At 37.8% G+C, this 23,456-nt stretch overlaps 1 protein-coding gene across 2 annotated transcripts in view; it reads right to left on the bottom strand.

Moving 5' to 3' along the window:
- Positions 1 to 23,456, bottom strand: part of Sclt1 (sodium channel and clathrin linker 1) — a 99,939-nt gene that overhangs the window by 71,800 nt on the left and 4,683 nt on the right. For both annotated transcript variants that reach the window (XR_009056279.1, XM_057756971.1), the window contains exons 2-6: positions 22,282 to 22,349; positions 11,990 to 12,048; positions 11,418 to 11,490; positions 5,686 to 5,741; positions 1,447 to 1,582 (exon numbers count right to left, since the gene is read on the bottom strand). Coding sequence is in view for 1 of the 2 variants with exons in the window: in XM_057756971.1 (XP_057612954.1) it covers positions 1,447 to 1,582; positions 5,686 to 5,741; positions 11,418 to 11,490; positions 11,990 to 12,048; positions 22,282 to 22,349 (392 nt within the window). In the remaining variant the exon portion in view is untranslated. The remainder of the gene's footprint in view (positions 1 to 1,446; positions 1,583 to 5,685; positions 5,742 to 11,417; positions 11,491 to 11,989; positions 12,049 to 22,281; positions 22,350 to 23,456) is intronic.

The following is a 23,456-nucleotide window of genomic DNA, read 5'->3' as shown; positions in this document are numbered from 1 at the left end:
AAAAGCTAACAGTAACCCACTGAGACCACCGGCAAACTGCCTAGGGTCCTTACCAAGTTTGGACTACGAATGGAAAACAAAACATTTTCTCTTTGTTGTTATTAGAATGACAAATGTCCCCCGTGGGCACCTGTCTTTGGACTTTGGTTCTCAGTTTAGGGTGCTGTTTAGGGAGGTTATAGAAACTTTAAGAGATGGGTCTTGTTAGAAGAAGTCATCACTGGCGGAGGGTTTTGAAGGTTTCTATCTTTATCTCACTTCTAGCTTGTGGCCTCTGATTCCTGTGTGTAGTTGAGATGAGATCTCTCAGCTTCCTGTTCCTGATGCTCGCCTCCATGGCTTTCCTGCCATTATGGGGCCTAATTCTCTGGAACCATAAGTCAAATAAATCTTCTTTAAGTTGATTTTGGTCATTGCACTTGATCATAACAAGAGAAAAGTAACTCACATTCTTTGTCTCTAAAGTCTAAGCTTTGGCATTCCAGGTGAAAACTAGGGAATTACTTGTCGTGTTCCTGAGAAGGTAGAGCTTAAAGATAGGCATTTTTGGTCCATACCGAGTATACTTTCAGAATATATATTGAATTTTAAGTTTCTATAAAATAATTACTAAAGAATAACATGCACTCAAATAATGTACAAATGACCCCCACCACTCCTTGACAGCATCATAGGGAGGTCCAAAGACTTTTCACACACAGAGATACAAAGTAGAAGAGCAGAGATTCAACCTCATACAAGGTTTGAGACACAGGAATGTAAAATTATAAAGTGAAATAAAGTTTCCTGATGTACAAATTCACAAAAATGATGACACTGAAAAATGAAATACACAGGACACAGAATGCCAGAAATTTCAAAAACTATGAAGGAAGAAATAAAGCCAGAGAAAGTATAATTTTAGAAGGATATTTATGTTATAATCTTTGAAAATTGAAAATGGTATCAGAACATATAAAAATATTAGTGTAAGGAAATTAAACTACTGATTATTCCTTTCTTTAGAATTTTCTTCTAACATTAATTCTTCTTAAAGGACAAAAATGTTCAAATGTCACATTATTCAAATAAAATATATTTAAAAATACAATTCTAATAGTGAGGGCATTTACTACAAGTTTTAAGTCACAGAAAAATCAAGTGATATAAATTTTGTTATTTATATCAAAATGTCAGTCCTGAAATTATATATAAAAATGACATTATAAGACTGAACAGGTTATATTTAGAGTATATATGTATATACATATATGCATGTAACAACAATTAACGAAAGAAGGTCATGAATTTGAAAGAGAGCAAGGAAGAGTACACTGGAGCATTTGGAGTAGGAAAGGGAAGAGAAGAAAGTAATGATATAATTATAATATCAAAAGTAAAAAAGTAAAACAAAGATTAACACATATTTCTGATGATTTTAAACTTAGAAAATAATATGTCACTTACTTGATTGGCTAGTTGCAATTGTTCCTGAAGGTTCCTCACGGTTTCATCATCTGCACAGATGTCATTTCCTATCCCTGTGCCAAAGGGAAGGGCTTCCAATTGCTTTTCAACGGCATCTTTTAATTTACTGTGCAACCTTTGCAATAAGCAGTTAACATTATACTCATTTTAATAACAACAGTGTAATCACCATTAGAAGGGTCATTAAATCAACATGGGTCACACAAAATTCTTCATACCAAACCATTTAAGTAGACTTCAAAATGAAAATAGAAGAAATAACCATTAAATACTATGTGAATAAAAACATGATTTTTTCTTTTTCTTTTCTTTTTTTGAGACAGGGTTACTTTTCTTAAATGTTGGCAAGGATGTAAGAATATAATTTAGTGCAGCCACTAATTGAAGCTGAAAACAGAACTATCGTATGAGACAGCTATAACACTCCAGAGGATATATTTTTATGGACCTACAGCAGATATACTTGTATATCCATTTGTATTGTATTTACAACATCGAAGATGTGGAATCAACCCATATATATATATATATATCTCAACACACACACACATATATTAGCAGATGACATATAAGCATATAAGCTAAATTTTACTCAGCTTCAAGGAACAAAATGAATGGACCCTGAGATCATCATCATGATAATATTCCAGGTTAAATTCAGATTGTAAAGAAATAGGTAAGGCATAAAAATAGGAGAGACTATTTGGGAAGAGGAAGGAATTGTGCTGGGTGAGAACAAGTAATGGAAAATGCCCAATACTTAATAAGCACTCAAATATTTGTGAATATTTACTCTGATTGTTATTGTGACCAATACCTGACAAGAGGACTTAACGGTTTATTTTTGGCTCATGATGTACATATGTACAGACCATACTACAGTGGGGAAGGCATGAAGCAGGTGGTTCCATGGGAGTATATGTATAAGGCTTAGTGCTCAACTCTAAGTAGATCAAAGAAAACAAAGAAACGGGAATGCCAGCACTCCTCTGGCTTTCTATCTTTCCCTCCTTATTCAGTCCAGAACTCATGAGATGTTGCTGTGCATATTCAGTGTGTCCCTCTCTGGATAAGCCTTCAGATATAACAGCCCTTAAAACGTGTGATTTTAAATCTAAATTCTAAATCAAATCAAGCTGGGAAAAAAGATTAACTATGACTATTTTACTGCTTCACTTAACATTAACTCAAAAGATATGTGGTTCTAGATTTCCGTTAGCAGTTCATCATTACATTACTTTTAACTACACAGAGATTTTAAAGACTAGATTTATGAAAGAAAGAGTGTTGTAAACAAATACGCAAGACAACTAAACAGTATCTTTATACCATAAAATGTCCTGTCTTTCCAGGACATTAAAAATCAAGCACAACCTAAGTATATTGGTGAATGAAAAATATTCACTGTAATATTCTTTACTAGGATATTAAAAGTTTGTTTAACAATAATTACTTTAAGAAAGAACATTAAAGCTAAAAAAGCATAGATTTAAAAAAACACAATGAATGAAAAATTTAAACCTAATGTAAAAATTTACGCAATTATAAAATTTAATAAGAATCCACAGCATAAATATAAGAGGGTTCCAAAATTAGAAGAGAATTAATAAAAAAATACTTTTTAAAGAAACAAAATGATTATAGTTAAAATTAAGATATAATTCCATAGGAACTTTATAAAATTCTAAAGAACACACGCTATTTAGTTTTTTTTGCCAACCTGACAGAAGCTGAGATCTTCCAGGAAGAGGGAACCTCAATTGAGAAAACGCCCCTATCAGATTGGCCATGTTAGCAAGCTTGTGGGGCAGCCCACAGAGGGCAGTGCCCGCCACGGGCAGGTGGTCCTGGGTGTATGAGGCAGTAGACTTGAGCACGCCATGGGAGCACTCCTCTATGATCTCTGCTTTACTCCCTGACTCTGGAGTCTGAACTACTCGAATGCCTCTGCTGCTTCCTCTAAGTGATGACTATGAGCTCTAAGTCAAATAAACTCCTTCCTCCCCAAGTTGTTTTAGATTATGGTGTTTATCAAAGCAATGAAAAACAAACTAGAACAACATGAATTCATTTAAACACAAGTACATTAAGATGGACATAACAATAAAATATAAACTACTATATAATATGGAAGAATACAAACAAAAGAAAGTCAAACCTTAAGAGTCCATACACTGAATGATTTTAGGACTTAAAAATGCACCCCACCTGCCGTCACGGCCATGCTGTTTTTGGTCAACAACGAAAAATATATCAAATTTCTATAGTTTCATGTTTCTAACGTTAACTTTTGTGAACTCAGGACAGAATAAAATTTAAATATTCTTGATGATCAGCCAAGTTAAATTCTCTTTAATATGCTGAGAGAGGACACACTAGTGGAGAGACAACACAAAGTAACCACAGGAAAAGAAAGGAGTGAGGGACTCAGCTACCTTAAAGTTTAAAGACGGAAACAGAAAATCATTTCATTAAGCGCATTGCAGTCTGGGAATGCATATTTGAAATACCTATTATCTAGGATGCTGCAATGGACAATCGGCACTCTTACTTATACTTCGCATTTCTGTATCTATATAGTACCTGACGGTCTAAAACTATATATTCAAGAAATCCTCAAAGACAGTGCAGAAAAGATTAAAATTTTACCAAAGGAGCCAATTAAAAGAGACAGACATATCTTAGTAAGAAAAATAAGTAATAAAGACTTGAGAAACGAGATGAATAAACATTTCATGAGAAAAGTATAAGAAAAATGGCCAAACATCAGTATTTAGAAAAATGTAAAGATCACAAGGAGATATTACTTAGTAGCAAAAATAATAGTATTTAAGAAGTTTAATTAGAGTTACTGCCAGAAAATATAGATCAACATGAATTAAAAATACCACTGGTGAAAATGTAAACCAGTTGATACAGACAAGTTATACATTAAGTTGACATCCAATTATAAATCTATAACTTGGTAGTTTCATCTCTTGAAATTTTCATACCCGTGCACGATAGTGAAGAGTGTTAAGTCCCAAAATACTGGATATGATTTTTATAATTTAAAAAATGCAACTAAATAATATATTACTAAGAGAATCCAATCTAGTGTTTACTTGGTAGAGGGAATGAGGATGGGAACAAGAAAGAAATCAGAGATGGAGGCATCAAAGTTGGCAACATTTTTAGCTCTTAAGAATCAGTGTTTCCTAGTACACATATTTATACTTATTGTATTATAATATTTATAAAGTATTTATGTGTCCAATTTCAAGCTATTTATTTCTTAAAGTCAGTGCATGAGAAAAATGTTCTTTTGTCACAGTCTATCAACAGAAACCTTAGTATCAAACATGAGAATTCTCCTTTTGAAACCTTGGTCAGGGAACCCGAAGGACACCCCATCCCAACAACATAGGCTATTGGCATTCTCCTTGAGTTGCTTTCCAGAATTTGGAATTATGTCTCTAATGCTGGAAACAATACACATTTTGGACACATGACATGAAGTAACTGGGATAAAACTAAGCTGCAAGCACTGGGAGGTGCTATGCAAGCTACCAAGGGGTGGGGCAATCAACAGTTCTATCCAGCTGTGGTACTTATAAAACACAATGACCAGTATTTAACACATCCCTAAAGGTGAAATAGTAGCGCTTCTATCTTGTGAGTAACCAACAGATCCTAATTGTACCTAAGACCTGCTCTATAGGAGGAAAAACTCAGACAGTACTACAAACCTCGCCAACTAAGACAGGCAAGGCCAGGAAACCTAGAAGAAAACTCACTACTGCCACTTTCTTAAACCAGTGTAATCTCTAGCTGCATTCTAAATACTTATCCTTATACACACAGTCAGTGTAGATCAGATAAGTTTCTTTTAGCAGCAGATAGAGACCACTATAGGAAGCTACAAACTGGTCAAAATGCAGAAAACTGACTGTGAGGTGCCCAGACACATCTCTAACACTCCCCCTGTATCTAAGACTAAAGGAACACAAAGGAAGAGGAAGCAGAAAGATTCTAACAGCCAAAGCACCAGGACATGTACTAAGAGATTGTGTTTTCAAGGAAGTTAAATAACCTGTTTTACATCACAGTTAAAGAAGCCAACAGTCAACAGAAATTTAAGCTCGGGAGTCTGCACTCTAAATCACTGTACTCCGTGTATCAAAGAACAAAATGAAAGTTACCTAAAGCCACAGAAGACCAACTGGCTAATCTATTTACCTTTCATTTTCAGTGACGACAGTTTCAAGCTGTAGTTTCATCTCGCCCATGTGTTTCTACAAGAATAAAACACGGTGTAGTAATACATTCTCGAGACAATTAGATCTCCATTTAGCACTCAATTCACATGTAAGCAGTCAGACTTTTTGATATTTAGAGATAAAATTTATTCATTACATTTAACAAGCAGTATCACATGTAGATAGTTTAACAATTATACCAACATAATAGAACATTCATTTTTCAACAGACTGTAAATAAATAAAAACATTTTATGCAACAATTGAGAAATATTTAAAAATATATATCCAAGAAAACAAAAAAAGATAAATTTCATTATACTAAAAATACCAGTTGAGTTGGGCATGGTGGTATATGCATTTAATCCCAGCACTTGGAAGACAGAGGTAGGTAAATATCTGGGTGTTTGAGGGTAGCCTGGTCAACAAAGTGAGTTCCAGGACATCCAGGGCTATTACACAGACAAACCCTGTCTCAAAAAAAAAAAAGAAAAAAAAAAGAAAAAAAAACAAACCAACCAAACAAAAAAACCAGTTGATCACTAGATCACTATACCTTAAATTTATATCTTAATTAATTCGTCTATTCTGGGGAAGCCCATATCAATATGTATATTTTCTCCTATTTCAAGAGGTAAAATGGGAATGGTGAAAAAAGAAAATTAAGGTCTTCTTTAGCACTTATTCACTCTCTACCACCCTTAGTAATTATCTGAACTCTGTTCTAAACAATGTTACTATGGTAAACAGACAAGGTTTATTATTTAGCAGGTTAGATGATTTAAAAACTCATTAACTAAAATACAATGAAGGTTATAATCCATATTGTAAAGAGAATGAGATGAAAGTTTCACTGGTTTTCTCTGAGGTAATAACAGAGAAATTATTAGCAATTCAAAGGGAAAGGAAGAGGGAATTTAATAAAAGCAAACTGGGAAAAATAAGGAGTCAGTTTTCAATAAGAGCTGGTCATGGAAATACATGTTTAAGACAAAGGTGCACTCAGCTCAAAATACATCCATCAGTCTTGATTGGGTACTCTAGGGCAAAGGAGAAGAGCCAAGCCTGAAGCCGACCTGGCAAGAGATGTGTGAATAGGCAGCTCTCCAAGTCTGTCTCTCTCCCACTCAGAGAGGCTCAAAGCAGCTTGGCTTAAAAAATCACTAACCACCTTTTAATATAAAATTGGCATCAAAGCTGAATTTTTCCCAAGTTCCGGCTAGGCCAGGATTTCAGTCAAACTAAAATGAATTAATGTACTACCAGATAACTGAGTATTGATCATATTTGCAGAGACAGTCTCCCTTGAAAAATATCTAGTACTGCAAATAATTATACAGAATACTTATATATTATATATAACATTCTTATATAAGTATAAGAATTATATATATACATATATAAGCATATTATATAAGTCACATCAAGGACTTTACCATAAAATACTTGAAAATATTTAATTATTTGGGAAGGAAAGAAAATCTACACAGTAGATTTTAGATCTTATATCATCAAAATTTCCCTACTATACATGATTTTGGTGGGGTGGGGGGTGGGAATCTTTATACACAGAATTACAGCATGCTTTTCCTGCTTTGAAGGTGTACTATTTCTTGGTCACATCTGTAATTCTTTTTTCTTTCAATGTGTTAGATTTTGTTGGTTTTTTTTTTTGTTTGTTTGTTTGTTTTTGTTTTGAGACTTTATGTAGTCCTGGCTGTTTTGAACTCTCTATGTAGCTCAGGCTGGCCTGAACTCATAGAAATCCAACTGCCTCTGTCTCCTGAGTGCTGAGACTAACTAAAGGCACTCACCACTATGCCCAAGTATATCTGTAATTCTTAAAATTAGCTCTACTTATTAACTATATCTATGCGAGCAAAGACGAACTATTCTTAAAAGTAGATACCAACATCTCTCTCTCTCTCTCTCTCTCTCTCTCTCTCTCTCTAAAAATATAACACTATTACTATCATTGAAGACTCTTGGGCTTTTTAGTGTAGTTTCTTCCTATATCTAAGTCAGTAATCACCCACAGGCGGTAAGAACATCAGAGGAGAAATTTAAGGCAAGCACTTCAGAAAAATAGCTCATTAAAGAGACACAGGAACCAGATAGGTGATAAGAGGTTTTAAGAGAGTTTAATTTCCAGACAACTAGCTATTCTGGAACAACAACTGAAGTACACAATACATCATCACAGCAATTCAGAAAGTGCATTCAGCAGAAACTTTAGATTTGTTATTCCTAAAACTAAAACACCATTTACACAAAAAGGACTTCTGTTGTTCTTTAATTGCTTATCTAAAGGAAAAAAAGACATTGTTGTGGTTGGTTTAAGTTTAAATAGCCAAAGGCTAAAAGAGACATCACAAAAAATGGGAAATGAATTAACTTAAGAATTGTCTTAAAATAATATAGAATCAGAATCTGGCTCTACCCTGTCACTTTATAGGTTTGTAAAGAAACAAACTTGGAAATATGCTGTGGTGCACAGCATTATACAGTGAGAGTGCCGCTGGCGCAATCACGAGCATTCCAGTGGAGGAAACCCAATTTGCAAAGCTTTAGAAATATTTGTCTAGGTTGTTTCCAGGTTCTGGCTATTACAAACAATGCTGGGAGCCTAGGCAGTTTGGATACTCCTCCTACTAGACCGGGATGGAGGTGGATGGTCTTTGGACTTCCCATAGGGCAGGGAACCCTGATTGCTCTTAGGGCTGACGAGGGAGGGGGACTTGACTGGGGAAGGGAAATGGGAGGTGGTGGTGGGGAGGAGGCAGAAATCTTTAATAAATAAATAAAAAACAAAACAAAAAATATTTGTCTTTTGAATAGTTGCTGTCATTTCTCTAAATCCCTTGTGATGTCATTCATAATGCTCTCCTTTTCCACAGTGGGATTTGTCCCCCCCAAAAACCTCAGCAGTGTATGAATCGATATTGGGCATAACTCTTCTGTACTGTGACCGGACGGCCTTTCCCCACACCGATTCTACTACATAGTTGCAGCTTTTCACCTTGATCCAGTGCTAAGAGAAACCCTTTAATCAGCAAGCATTTGGTGAAAATGTTAAATGCGGATCAAGTGCCATCCGTTTTCTTCCTGTGGTTTACGCTAGTTGCCATGGTTACCACAAACGCTGTGTGCTGTGCTCTCAGCTAGCTTGGAAGTAAGCAGAAGTGCGCAGAGAATGCGCAGCATTGCGGCTTTCCCTTTTTTCTACATTTATCAATTACAAACTTCTAGATTACATAACTACACAGATGTAGTTAACACACAAAGTCCCTCTCCCCCCTCTTAGAGGTCATAGCTCTTCCTCTATTTACCCTTTTCGGATGTGCCTGGGTGTTTCACAGCACACTCCCTCTGAGACATAAGTAAGCTAGCAGGCACCCAAGCTAATAGGTATTTGTTTTTGCCAGCCTTATCTGTCTTGGCCCTAAGAAATGCATGCCTGGTATCCTTACTATTGCCAAAGAATTGTTAATTGTGACTGTGTGGAAACCTTGTGGTTTACAGTTTATATAACCACAGAGACACAAATAACAGACACAAGAGAACATGGAAAGAGAGAACACTGGAACTATATATGGCTGATTCATTCCTTTCACCATCAGACCCCTTCAGCCATTTTTCACTTGCTGTAAGTGTTCCTTCTGGATGATAAAGGTTTAGGGGGCTGGCAACCCAATAAATCTCAATAGAAATGAAAAGTCTATAGAAGTCTTTATGCAAAGAAAATACCTAACTTTATCCTTAGGAGTTGAAAGCATTGTGTTCTCTTAGTAAAGGTATATACCAATCTATTAATTAAAAACAAATTAACACTGTAAAAACATTAATTTAGCTCTCTCTTGTTCCCTTAAGCCCTGGGATTTACCAGATATTCAAAGGCCTATATATATTAAGGTTGTGTATAAAATGCCCCTTAGGTTTGAAAGCTTATGTTCAGAGGTTGGAACTTGCAAGAAGATTGCATTATAAGGGCTCTAACTTTATCATCAAATTAATCCATAGCTTCATGGACAATTCAGAGACAACCTGTCACCAGCATATGCCCTCCAAGCACTTATTTAGTCACAGCACCCTTCTCCTCTTGCTGCTTTCCAGATATCATGAAGTGAGCAGCCTCCTCCGTCATGTTCTCCAGCTATCACATTCTCTCTCTTCTCAAAGCCAGGTAGCCTGTACTGAAACCATTTGCTAAAACCCACCTCCCTCCTTTAAGTTGATTTTTCCCAGGTATTTTGTAATAGAGACGGAAGGGCGCCAAGGCTTACTATGTGTTACACTTCAAGGCACAACACAGAATCTCTTCCTCTGAGAAAATCAGTCTCTAGGGGTTATTTTTATACAAAGCTATTGTGCTTTCTCACATTTGCATCAAATTAACCCTGCTTTCTTTACCATTAGTGAATTGATTCAGGGTCTGGTATCCAAGCCAAATACAATCATTAGTATATTCAAGCTCTAATAAGGAGGAGCCACTGTCAGCAGGTGGGCTTAGCCTGACACCCAGAAGTTCTGCTTAAGAAATACTTCTAAATATTTATCTGCCATTTGTATTTCTTCCATTTGAGACCTGAAGATTATTTGATTGGCAGCTTTGTTTTTAGTGTTTAATTTGTACAATTCTTTATACATTCTAGGAAGAAGCAGTAGCAGCAGCAGCAGCAGCAGCAGCAACTTTAAGAGAAGACAGTGAGAAAAACAACAACAACAAAAGCAGAAAAGGAAACACGAGGGCCAAAGTGTACAGCTGGGAAAAGGAGTTAAGGGAAAGTGCAGTACACATGGAGGGAGAGCTAGGAGCTACAGCTAGGAGAGCTAGGGTTTTCCTACATGCATAAAAACAAAGCATGTAGGAAAACTCCCTATGGAAATCTATTACTTTGTAAGCTAATTTGAAAAATAAAAACTCATTTTTTGGGGGGGGTGTTGAGACAGGATTTCTCTGTAGCTTTGGTGCCTGTCCTAGAACTAGCTCCTGTAGACCAGGCTGGCCTCAAACTCCCAAAAATCCACCTGCCTCTGCCTCCCGAGTGCTGGGATTAAAGGCATGCGCTACCACCACCCCCCAAATAAAAACTCTTTTATAAAAATGAAATATTTATACTGTTTTTCTGGTATCAGAAAATTTGGGAGGAAAGGTAAAAGACATTTATTTCAGTTCAAGGAAATGAAATGTGGGTAACTGTAATAACAATCCTGTATTATTTTTAGTTTTTCACGAGCCTAGTCTCAGACACCCTGAGACAGATCTGCCTATAGACAGCTTCCTGAGCTTATTTCTGTTATTCTTAAAATAAACTTCCACTAGTAATAGAAAAACATGTACTAAAATCTAAGCCTATACTGGAAGTACGTTAGTATTATCTAAAAGACACAAGATAAAGGCATCTGGCAGAAATAGATCTGAAAATGGGGAAAACCATTCTGCAAACAGTGATAACTGTGGGTAGAATAAGGGTAAGGTATGAAAGGCTGAGACAGTTCTGAGCGCAGAGATACAAGCAGATAATAATGCAATCAGGACACAGCTCCAAGTTTTGAAAAGATGCCTCTGCCAGACCGCAAGAACAATGGAATACTGGGCTTAAAAGAATACTGAAGATAATGTCTACCTATACACATTTAGAAATGAATGAAACTTTTATATTTTCTTCTCACAGTAAACCACACAGAAGCTTAGTGATTATGACTTCATACCTGGTAACAGGTCAGCTGTCTGCTTAGTTCTTCCAGATGTTTCTCATACTCAGCAATAAGAGGAGGTAAACAACTGTAGGAAAATACAGAATTAAATTACAGTGTATTCAGTTCCATTTACTTTAAGATCTAACAAGTAAAAGAAATCCCAAAATAGAAATTTGTGCTTAGTAGGAATCAATAGTTTGCTGCTTTCTTAACCTTAGCACAAGTAATATTTTGGACTAAAACCTTCTTGATTGTGTGGAAGGGGCAGGAGGAGAGGTCTGAGGACTGACGGATAACAAATAGCTTCTCTGGCTTCTATCACAGGAAGCCTCACTTTCCAAAGGGTTTGCTTGTAAACAAATCAAAGATGCTCCAGATAGTACTGTCTTTTCCTGGGGGCAGGCAGGAAAGGTAAGATCATCCTCCATTATAATCCAGTTTTCTAGACTCCACCAATATTTTTATGAACTCAATAGCATGTCATTAATGCTTAATTACAGCAGACCATAAAATAAACATCCCTAAATTAAAGGAACTCTTTCAATGATCAAGCAAGCAATAGTATATATCTGATAATGCTTTACCTTTGGTCATCAATTGAGTTTACTAGTATGTCACCTCTGCCATCTTTGGACATGCTGGTCTATAAAAGAAAATAGTCATTTAAAAATGTTTTCTCAAATTATTCTAGTTAAAATTGAAACAGGTCTAAAATTAAACGTCATTAAAATTTTTATAACTTTATAAAAAACTTTACAAAGAAAGAAGAAAGAAAAAAGCTGATTTGCATTTGGTAAATTTAACCATGTAGGATAAAAATTGGCCAATTAGAACTATAAAAAAATTTCTATTAGATGAACTATCTACCAACCATCAACACTAATTATCATTATTTGTGGTGCACAAAGGAAGCTTACGTTACGCTCAGTAACGATACAAGGCTGTTTACTATTGCTGTTAAAGCTCTGGTGAGCAGGTGCTGGGGAGACATAAGGGCTGAAGAACATGTGGTGCTATTATTATATACAGATATTTGGCCATGTACCCAGAAAACACCACACAATACAATATATGTTAGAGTAAATTATAGAATACACCAAGTCCTAGAAAGAAGATAACACTCAAAAGAAATTCAGTAGTTTTCTCAAACACTAACAGTCATTTTCTTTAATCTTTGAAAACGATTTGCGTACTTTCTTTTTAATACCAATCTTTTTACTTTTGTAATTTTTCCTAATGTTTATGCTCATATATCATCAGTCAAGTTCTACTCCCTTTCTTCAAAAGAAGAAAAGCTGAATTTAATTTGCTCTTTTTCTACAATAAATGAATGCAGTTCCAATGTATGAGTTTAAAGTATTTATTAAACTTTCTTCTTTCTGAGATAACTGTGGATTCACATAGGATTGTAGGAAATAATGACAGGCAAATTTGGGCAACTTTCCTCAATGGAAACGTTTTGTTAAGTCACAATATAAATATAGACATTCCTTAGTTTAAGGTGGCTGACAATTTCATCTGAGGCTGAAAACGAGAAAAGCTAAAAATGCATTTTATACACTGCCCTATAACATGGTGGCTGAGGAACACAGACATGCAAAGTATGTGCAGACTTGTGATTACACAGCTGGCTGAGAAGTTGGGCCCACTGCTGCTGCACTGTACCACCTATTAATTCAAGAAAAGATGTGAATGTGTATCACTTTCACATTAGCAAAGGCTGCAAGCTTGTGTGTTAACTACTGTCGCCCGGGGACCTTCTGTAGTATAATGACATAACCAATACAGAGGTATTGCATACATGAAGATAAGAAAGTTTGCATTCTGGGCCCACCTGGCACCTTCTGGTGCTGGGCAGATGGGGCACTGTTATGGTGAGGAAATGTATGGTGTTATGGGGAGGGGAACAGAACGGGTCACTTCCTGTGGACACAGGCGTATCTGAAGAAGTGACATGATGATGTCTGGGCCTGGGCTGCTGCCACCCATGCCTAGGTTCATGCCCTGATGCAGTCACGGCCTGTGGTCCTTGATACCATGAAAGGAAGAGAGGATAGGGCTATACAGAGTTAGCCTCACACCACACTGCTGCAACACTAGGGAGAACTGGTCCTGCCCCTCATCAGCTGAAGCACTCAGAAGAGACGGCCCGGACACCTCACCTGGGCAGCACAGTGGAGCTGACACTGTTCAAAGGGGCAGAGGTAAGCTCGTCCTGTGGGGGTTGAGAACGGGAGAGCCGATTGCACCCCTCTCATCTGCCACGGTGGCAGCATGGGTGAGGAAAAGATGCCCTCCTCTCCTCACCCCTCGACACCTGCAGCAGGTGGGGACCATGACCCAACTCTTTAGAACAAGCCCTGTGCCTCACCCTGAGATCATGACAGGGGCACAGCTGGTACTGCCTCTCTTGTCTGCAGTGTGGTGGGACGAGGAAATGTGTCCTCCCCCATCCCCTACTATCTCCAGCTGGAGAAGAAAAGCAGGCCTGGAACCCTGTCTGGGTAGTACAACAGAGCTGATCCTGTTGACAGGGCACAGATATGTTGCTGGAGAACACGAGCTTGGGAGACCTGGACCTGTCCCTCATCTGCCAAATGGCAGCATGGGCTGGGGAGAGATGCCTCCCCCACCCCAATCAATGCCTGAGGCAGGTGGGAGAGCTGTCGCCATTATTCATCTGTCAAGTGGCAGCATGGGCAGGGAAGAGATCCGCCCCCTCTGCCTCATGGGAGAGCTGGTCCAGAGGTCATAAAGGCAGGAGAGCTATCCCTGCCCCTCATCGGCTGCAGCACTCGGGAGTGACCTCTACACCTCGCCTGGACAACACAGTAGAGCTGGCCCTGAAGGTATGGGTGTGGGAGAACCAATCCTGAGGTTGTGAGACCACGAGAACAGACCCCACCTCTTGCTCACTGCTGCAAGGGGTGACCTAGCCAGAGCAATGCTGGAGAACTCACCCTGGTGGTGAAGGGGAGAGCTTGTGGACTGACCAACCCTGCAACTGCCCAGGCCTGGACCTGAGGTTAAATGTTGACCCACTCCAAATCCACCCCATCTGTGATCTGCTGGCGCACAGGTGGGGGTAGGCAGTCCTGCAGACCCAGGGCTACAGGATGTCCATGACACGGCAGCAACAGGATGTGCGGGACAAGTCCCAGTCCTCCTTTCCATCTGCAAGGGATATTTTTGCCCTCCCTTTACTTTTAAGCCACAGTTGACTCTCTTATAAATACCATTCACTTACTTTGTGTCTTATGACTGGAGAATTACTTCACAAGTAATTAATGTCAATACTACTAATGCAATCTTGCTATTTTCTGTTTTGAAGTTCCTTTGTTCTCAGCTTCTTTTGCTTTCTCTCCCTGATTAATGACTTCTATAAAAAGTGTGTTTTGATTCTTTTCTCTATCATTTGTGTATCTCCTAAGTGCTTTGGCTTTGTATTGAGCACAAGGCCTGCATAAAACATCTCAAACTTGTTTCAGAGTAAGCATTTATAACTGACCTTTTAGAATGATGTACAAAATGTTTGTATTGTTATTCTCTTCCATACAATTAAAGTTTCCAAGTCACAAATTATTGCTTTTATGTATCCTTCAGGAAGCAATTGTAAAGTTACTTTTAGCATTTCTGCCTTTAAGTTCTACACAAGAATTAAAAGTGACCTAAATATCACAGTCCCAATAACAAGATATTCTTGTATGTAAGTTTTACTCTTATAGTTCAACACGGTGACAATCAGTGCTATTTTACTTCAGCCTAATGAACTGTCTGTATCAGCGTTGCAGCTGGAGAGTTATGAAGTCTCTCAGCTATTTTTTATCTCTTTTATTTCTAATGGACAGTCTTGAGAAGTAAATTCTTGGTTGATAGTTTTGTTCTACTTGAAATAAACCATCCCACTCTACCTGGTTGATATGGTAGGATATAAGGGTAGATTACTGAATCTACGTAGTTAAAAAGATATAGAAATTATAGTATGAACATGGTATGTACTCACTCATATTTTGTTTCTAGCCATAAATAAAGGACATTGAGACTATAATTCGTGATTCTAGAGAAGCTAAATAAGAAGGTGAACCCAAAGAAAAACATATAAGCATCCTCCTGAATATTAACCTTCATCAGGCGATGAAAGAAGACAGAGACAGAGACCAACATTGGAGCACTGGACTGAAGTCTCATGATCCAAAGGAGGAGCAGAAGGAGAGAGAGCACGAGCAAGGAACTCAGGAGCGCGAGGGGTGCACCCACATACTGAGGCAATGGGGATGTTCTATCGGGAACTCACCAAGGACAGCTGGCCGGGGTCTGAAAAAGCATGGGACAAAACCGGTCTCGCTGAACATAACAGACAATGAGGACTACTGAGAACTGAAGAACAATGGCAATGGGTTCTTGATCCTATTGCACGTAATGGCTTTGTGGGAGCCTAGGTAGTTTGGATGCTCACCTTAATAGACCTGGATGGAGGTGGGTGGTCCTTGGACCTCCCACAGGGCAGGGAAACCTGCTTGCTCTTTGGGCTGAGGAGGGAGGAAGACTTGATTTGGGGAGGGGAGGGAATGGGAGGTGGTGGCGGGGAAGAGGCAGAAATCTTTAATAATTAAATAAATTAATTAATTAGTAAAAAAAATATGAAAAAAAGAAAAAAAAGATAGATTATTGAATCTACTCTGAAAAAAAAAAAAGAAAAGCTTCTCGCAGGCCCCATGTCAAAGTCAGTTGTCTCCTGTCATTGTGGACAAAACTCCTTTCCAGAGCAACTGAAGAACCTACTGCCTACTGTAAAATACCATACTCTGTGGATGATAGAACAGTTTTAAAAGGTTAAAAAAAAAAAACAGGAGAAACCATGAATAAAATTGATAAAGATTTTATATGAATCAAGAGACTTCTTTTTTTTTTTTTTTTTTTTTTTTTTTTCGTTTTTCGAGACAGGGTTTCTCTGTGGTTTTGGAGCCTGTCCTGGAACTAGCTCTTGTAGACCAGGCTGGTCTCGAACTCACAGAGATCCGCCTGCTTCTGCCTCCCAAGTGCTGGGATTAAAGGCATGCGCCACCACCGCCCGGCTTCAAGAGACTTCTTGATTAGAAGAGTTGATAGGTCACCAATCAGGGGTGACCATTCAATCTAAACTAACTTATATGACTAGTAAATGCTTTTCATTTGATCAGATAGGAGTCTCCCCAAAATTACGGTTGGGGAAGGTTTTGTTTCTGTCTCTTCAGGAGAATAAAGGTATCCAGCTAAGGAATCTGAAGACCACTTGACAAATGAGACATCTGAAAAAAAGGGACAAATTATCCAGAAAAAAAAGTCTCAAGAAAAGAGTAAATTGACCTATTGGTATATCACATTTCCAACAAAATAAAATTTCATAAATCTTTTTAAATGTTTCTTCTGTTCTCTACAGACATATAATACAAATAGTCTTTTTTGTAGTATCAGTCCAATTAAAAAATTTGGAGTTGGAATGTAGCTCTTTCCTTCTCTAAACCCAAGCATGCTTGTTAAAGGAAAATCCAAAATCATTGTCTCTTGTCAGAAGAGCCACCTGATATGGAATAGAAGAAGAACCAAATTGAGGAACTATTTTATTGCTACTAATCTCATAATCCTTTGGTTTTATTTTAACTCTTTAAAAGTTTTCTTAAGGTATAAATATTCACAAAACATATAAGATTTATATAGACATTTATTTAAAAATATTTAAATATATATTAAATAAAATTAAAACATATTTAAATATAGGTATATATATATGTTTTAATTTTTTTCATGATATTAATGGTTATATAGAGTACTAATTCTAAAAAAAGGCTTCCTAGATTTAGTTTCCTGTATATAATTTTGGGTTTGAGTCTATATAAGTTTTCTGCAGTGAACCACGACCATGCCTGACAGCAAACTCTGAAGTTTCCAAAAGGATGATGGGGTCCCATAATTATGACGATTTCACCAGGATGATGATAATACCACTAAGCTGAAAACCGCTACCTAAAGATCAGCTTTGGACTACAAACTGCTCAGAACAATTTCGAGATGGCTAGCTGAGATGGTCCAGCCTCACAGACTGCTTTCGCCAGGACTTGAGACAAGCCCTGCCCTTTCCTACTACACAGAGACTGGACAACAAATGATACCTTTCCCAGGTCTTGAAAACTAACCCAAACTTTTTCTTTTCAGGATCCCCTAAAGATGCTGTCACCCCCAGACAGCAGAAAGTAAACTTAAGAACATGATACCCACATTCCCAAGAGGTAGGACAGGTGGGTTTTGGTCATTCAATATGGATATTTGTCATTGTTTAGAGTGGTTGGTTCAGGTTGTTATTGGTAATGGTCAAGAAAAAAAGCTGAAAAAAGAGTAGATTCAGGATTCTTGTTTTGAAAAGAAAAAAAGGCTGTAATTATGATAGGATATTAGGGTACATTATTGGATCTACTCTAAAAAGAAAAGGGGGTAATATAGAAATAGGATAAAAAGGTAGATTATTGAATCTACTTATAAACCAAAATAGCAACTACTAGTTTTAAATATTTTACATTGATATGGATTTTTGTATATTGCTACAAATTTAAGATTATTTTTATTAGAACATACTGTACATATGTTTCTAATCTTGTTCAAGGTATTGTACCTATTCAAGTCATTTAACAATGTAATGCAAATTTCTAGCCCTTGAAAGTTATTATTACCAACTATTTAGGATAATAAGGTAATGCAGATTAGAAATTAGTTACCTATTACAATCAAACTTATAGTCATGTTAGGTATATTTTCAAGATCAAACAGATATAGTTTAGATAAACGGGTCATCTTCAAACACTTCAGAGATCTGAAGAATAAGGCATTTAAGATGTCTTAATAACATGGATTCTTTTTTAAGACAGTGAGACAGACATATCTACTTCTGGCAGCACCAATCTACTTTGGAGAAGACGATGGACATCAAAGAAACTCCACATGGAGTTTACTTTCTTTGTGGCAAAAGTAGCTGCACCGTTTGTTATCCAGTTCAGAACGTGTTTTTGCCTCGACTGCTGACAGTATGTTGTCCAAATTGGATAAGCAGGACACAAAAGAGAGTGACTGCCAAACCTTGCCCAGACAATGTAGGACAGTCCTTCAAAAATCCTGCTTCATAAAAGTCTGTCAAATATTCTAGTCCTGTAAGCCCCAAATGGATGCCCCAATGTTTCAGAGGAACCTTGGGTGACTCTCCAAGCAGCCAGATGTTTCTGTCATTTCTTGTATTTTTGGGGTCGCTTGCTTGTACAGGAATTCCTGCTTACTCAGTTAATACTATTTCCTTCTCAGGTCTCTGAGGGAGTTGAAGACTAGACAGCTATAGTTTTTCTTGTTTACCAGACTCAGAAAAGAAATTCCCTAAAGAACTGTAAAATGTATAAGGTTGAGAGATATAAAAAGATAGTTTTTTAGAATAAAAAGTAAATCAGGTACAATACTTTGGACTCACCAAGATAGGATAGATAAGTATTTTCTCTGAATTTATCAAATGCAAATGGACTAGACATTGTTGATGTACTTATTGCCTGTATATATTGTATATATTTATTGTACTTATTGCATATACTTTTTTTATATTAGTTATAAACTTTTTTATTTTAGACAAAAAGGGGAAATATTGTGATATTTTATTTGTGCTTTAACAAATAAAGCTTGACTGAAGATTAGAGTACAAAGCTAGCCACACTAGTTAGCCACAGAGGCCAGACAGTGGTGACATACACTCTAATCCCAGCATTCTCAAGACACAGAGGCAGAGGGATCTCTGTGTGTTTAAGGTCACCCTAGGCTACCTGAGGTTGAATCAGTCTAAAAGAGAAGCAGAGCAAAGCTGTAGTGGCTTACACCTTTAACCCTAGCACTAGGGAGGTGGAGAGGAATATAAGGCAGGAGGAGACAGGAGCTCAGGATTCAGTCTGAGGTTTCACAGGGATAGGATTACCCCTTTGGTCTGAGGATTCAGTAGAGTTAAGAACTGGTGGCTAGCTGCTCTGCTTCTCTGACCTTTCAGCATTAACCCTCGTATCTGACTCGGGGCTTTGGTGATTAAAACCAATTAGATCCACACAACATCTCTGTTAAGGAATTCACTTACAATATTATGAAGTTTAATTGGTATATGGTGAGTCATTGTCTAATGCTGCTGTTTTATAAACTCTCTGAATACAAAATTTCTGAACACTCAATTACAACATATCTTAGATAAACCATTTTGGGGTAGAAGCTATTTTGGAAACATATAATCCTGAATGTCTGGATTTCTCTCAGGTGTTTTATAAGTTTTTGTTGATTCTTCAAGTAGCTTTTGCAGTTCTTTTTATCCTTCTCCTGAGACTCTCACAAATCTGCATATGATTTTTCTTGGTTGTGTCCCATAAATGTTTTCTTCATTCTCTTCTTTTTTATTCCTCTGAAAAGACAATTCAGGTGTTTCCAAGTATACAGATTACTTCTATTTTAAGTCTGAGGTTGAAGACTTATTACATTTTAAAAATCTTATGTATTGTAGTTTTTAACCTCTAAAAACTTTTAGTTTGTCTTTTTGTATATTTTGTTCACTTTTGTTACACAGATCCTTTCTCTAAAATTACTGAGGTCCCTACTGGCATGTTCCTGTTGCTCTGAGACCACTCACTACAGTCTCACTCCCACCCACAGGTGGAATTAGGCTGTCTTGAGGGAGAGCTGATGTGGTAGGTGAAACAGTTTCACTACAGTGGATGCCTCTAATCTCCAACTTCATTTAGTTTTACTTTGTTTTACAGTGTGCTGTAACTTCTCTATTAGATTCTTGGATTCTTAAAAAGGGACTTAATATTGTCTGTGGATGATTATAAAAATCTATGTACTATACAGAGATGATGCTATAAAATTCTCATTCCATCTTTTTGCTCATTACCTACTAGACAGATTTCTCTGAACTGCAGAGTCTCCAAAGTTTTTGCACCAAAGGGTGACAAATGTTCAAATGGAGAACGGGTAACCTTAGAGAGCTGGCAAAGTAGAAGACCACTAAGTTTTACATTGTAGAGGGAGACTAGACGGAACACAGCATTCTCTGGCTCTCACACCCCGCCCAGCAGGAAGAAGCTGAGGCAGCAGGGTAAACTGCTGAACCTGAGTTCAAGGCTCTCAGTACTGCTGGTAGCGAGCCAGAGGCTGCCGTGAGATGGCTCCAGAGGCCAAGCAATCTGAGAGCCATGAGTCTGTAAGCCACTGGCAACAGGACTGGCTCCTTGCCATGGGTGCTGAGGGCTATTATCTGCTATGTCCTCCACAGCCTGAGCTCTGTGCTCCTTAAATTTATTAGCACATCAATACCTGCCTACTCCCCATCCCCCTGCTACTTCTCTTGCCTGTCTTCTACCAGGCCCTATGTCCACTAGCTTCACGACTTATTACTGCTCCTTATTTTTGCATCTCTAGAACGCTCTATCTCAAACAGTAGCCTCGTTTATAGTGCTCTTTGATATTAAGAGCAATGCAACTGCCCTCTTCTCCAATGCTAGGCTACCACACAGCAGGAGCCACTGCCACACCAAATCCCACAATGGATTTAAGGTTCTCAAGAGCTGTAGGTTTTCCTTGTGGTTAGGACTGCCAGTATGTCACTAGGACTTCCAGACACACCTCTACTTACAGCTCCAGCCCCTCTACCCTCACCATTCCACTTCTGGCGCTGAATCTGCAGACTGTGTTCACTTTTCTCCATGCTTCATAGCTGTTACACAAATCCCCAAGGGATGAAGTACACATGGTCAAGGCACGGCTGTTAGGAGACCAACACTCATTTTATGTTACCACATCACCTCTTCTCTCACTACTGCACAGTGCATGGTGAAAAGCAAGATGTGTACTGGGACTCTGGCAGCTGTGGAGGACTACACAGGACAGAGGAGGCAGAAACAATTCTGCCACGAAGATTAAGAACAGGAATCAAGATCTGTTATATGATTATAAAAACTGTACATGTAGAAAAGAACCTACACCCGCTAAGAATTAACGCAGGGATATTTTGGGATGATAAGGTGAGATGTGTCCCTCACTGATTTGCTACTTTGAGGTTTCCAATAATTACAATCGTGATGTGTAATACAGACACCTCTGATGGCTGTCTTGCAGCCATTGCTGCATTACTGTTAAAAACACATTCAGGATCAAACCAGCTACAGCTTCCGGCAGATGTGCTGCAGTAACGTCCACGCAACTGCTGGAACTTCAAAAATCTGTCTTTGCTGCTGTCACCGCTTAAATGAGCTTTCAGACCTATGTTGTAAGATATTTACCAGAATAAATTCACCTTGCTGATAAAATCTAAAATTAAAGTAAATCTAAAAGTAAATAGCACCTCAGGAAGAAAACATTAAAAATCAATGTATATTATTATCTGTGTTAGTTTATGTTTCAGTCATAATTTCTGTTTTTTTAATTAGGAAGATAAGAATCAAACTCAGGGCCTTACACATGCAGGACATTGAAGCAGAATTCCCAGGGTTTTCAATGTCATAATTTGTAAGAACTGAAACAGTTATACACATCTTGAGAAATCACTTTAATATGTTTCAAAGTGTGAATGAATTCCCATTTTGGACCTCAGATACTTTAACATATATAACATTAGTTCCAAAGGTAGAAAAAAAAAGCAATTTCTATGGACAAAGAACCTACTATATACAGTTAGCAACATTTTAAAGATTACAGGCAATTTCAAATGTTAACAATTCTAAGTAGAATTTATATTGAGGATTTGTATCGACTGTAATCAATAATTCATAAGGAAGTAGATATATTTACAACCAAATTTCAATCTAGTTTGTTACACTTAAATCATTCCACATACCTGCACAGTTGGGTCTTGGAAAATATGTTCAATTTGATACTGCCTAAGAATATGATTTAGGTTATCATCTGAAAAAAGGAGAAAACCAATTTCAGTAAGTCTGTTTGGCAAAACAAAGAAAACAGCAGCTACTATCTAAGGTATCCAATGAAAGATTTCTGGTCTCTAAGATTGCTTCGCATAAGATGAATCATCAATTTCAGCACATCATTTTGGAATGTAAAATTAGGTCTTTTTAATATTCATAAGCTAAATAATAACTCCCAAATGAATACAGAACAGCGACAAAGAACTAATCTTTTCCTTTATAAGTTTGGATTATCAGTCTCTTCTGGCAGAAGTGGAAACATTCTCCATTGTTTTTTGTTCCCACTTCTACCACTAAAAAGGATTGGGAAGATACACATCATATCTTTCTTCTCTATTTCCTTCCTTCCTTCATTTTATTTTTTTTTTATTTATTTTTTTTATTTTTCGAGACAGGGTTTCTCCGTAGCTTTTGGTTCCTGTCCTGGAACTAGCTCTTGTAGACCAGGCTGGCCTCAAACTCACAGAAATCCGCCTGCCTCTGCCTCCCAAGTGCTGGGATTAAAGGCGTGCGCCACCACCGCCCAGCTCCTTCCTTCATTTTTGAAGACAGGGTTCCACTCAGGCTAATCTAAAATTTACATGTAGCTCAGGCTGGCCTGACTCGCAGGAATCCTCCTGTCTTTGCCTTCTGGGTGCTAGGACTACAGGCATGAGCCACCACCACACCTGTGGACCAGTTATTTAGAATTCTTAAAGTCAGCTGGAAAGCTTACCATTCTATACTGAGGAGAAATTGTTGGATACAGAATCCAATTTCAATGGGAAAGCCATGAGACCATGAAAAAGATGGCCCAGAATGAAGCTGAGCTTTCACTACTGTGCCACATTTGTATTCACATCAGAAAAGAGACCAGGAAAGCAAGATGGCTCAGCAGATAAAAGCACCTGTCATCAAGCTAGACAATGTGAGTTCAATCTCTAGAAGCAACAGGGTAGAAGGACAGAACACTCCCTTCTGTTGTACTCAGGCTTCTGCCTGCACTCTGTAGGCACACAGACATGCATGCCCGCACGCACGCACATGCAATCATTCACCTCATGCCATGCATGCCCGCACGCACATGCAATCATTCACCCCACGCCAT

This window comes from Chionomys nivalis, chromosome 24 (genome assembly GCF_950005125.1).
Source record: "Chionomys nivalis chromosome 24, mChiNiv1.1, whole genome shotgun sequence".
Classification (NCBI taxonomy): domain Eukaryota; kingdom Metazoa; phylum Chordata; class Mammalia; order Rodentia; family Cricetidae; genus Chionomys; species Chionomys nivalis.
Note: the sequence above shows the minus strand (reverse complement) of the source record. Positions and strands in the feature narration are given on the sequence as shown.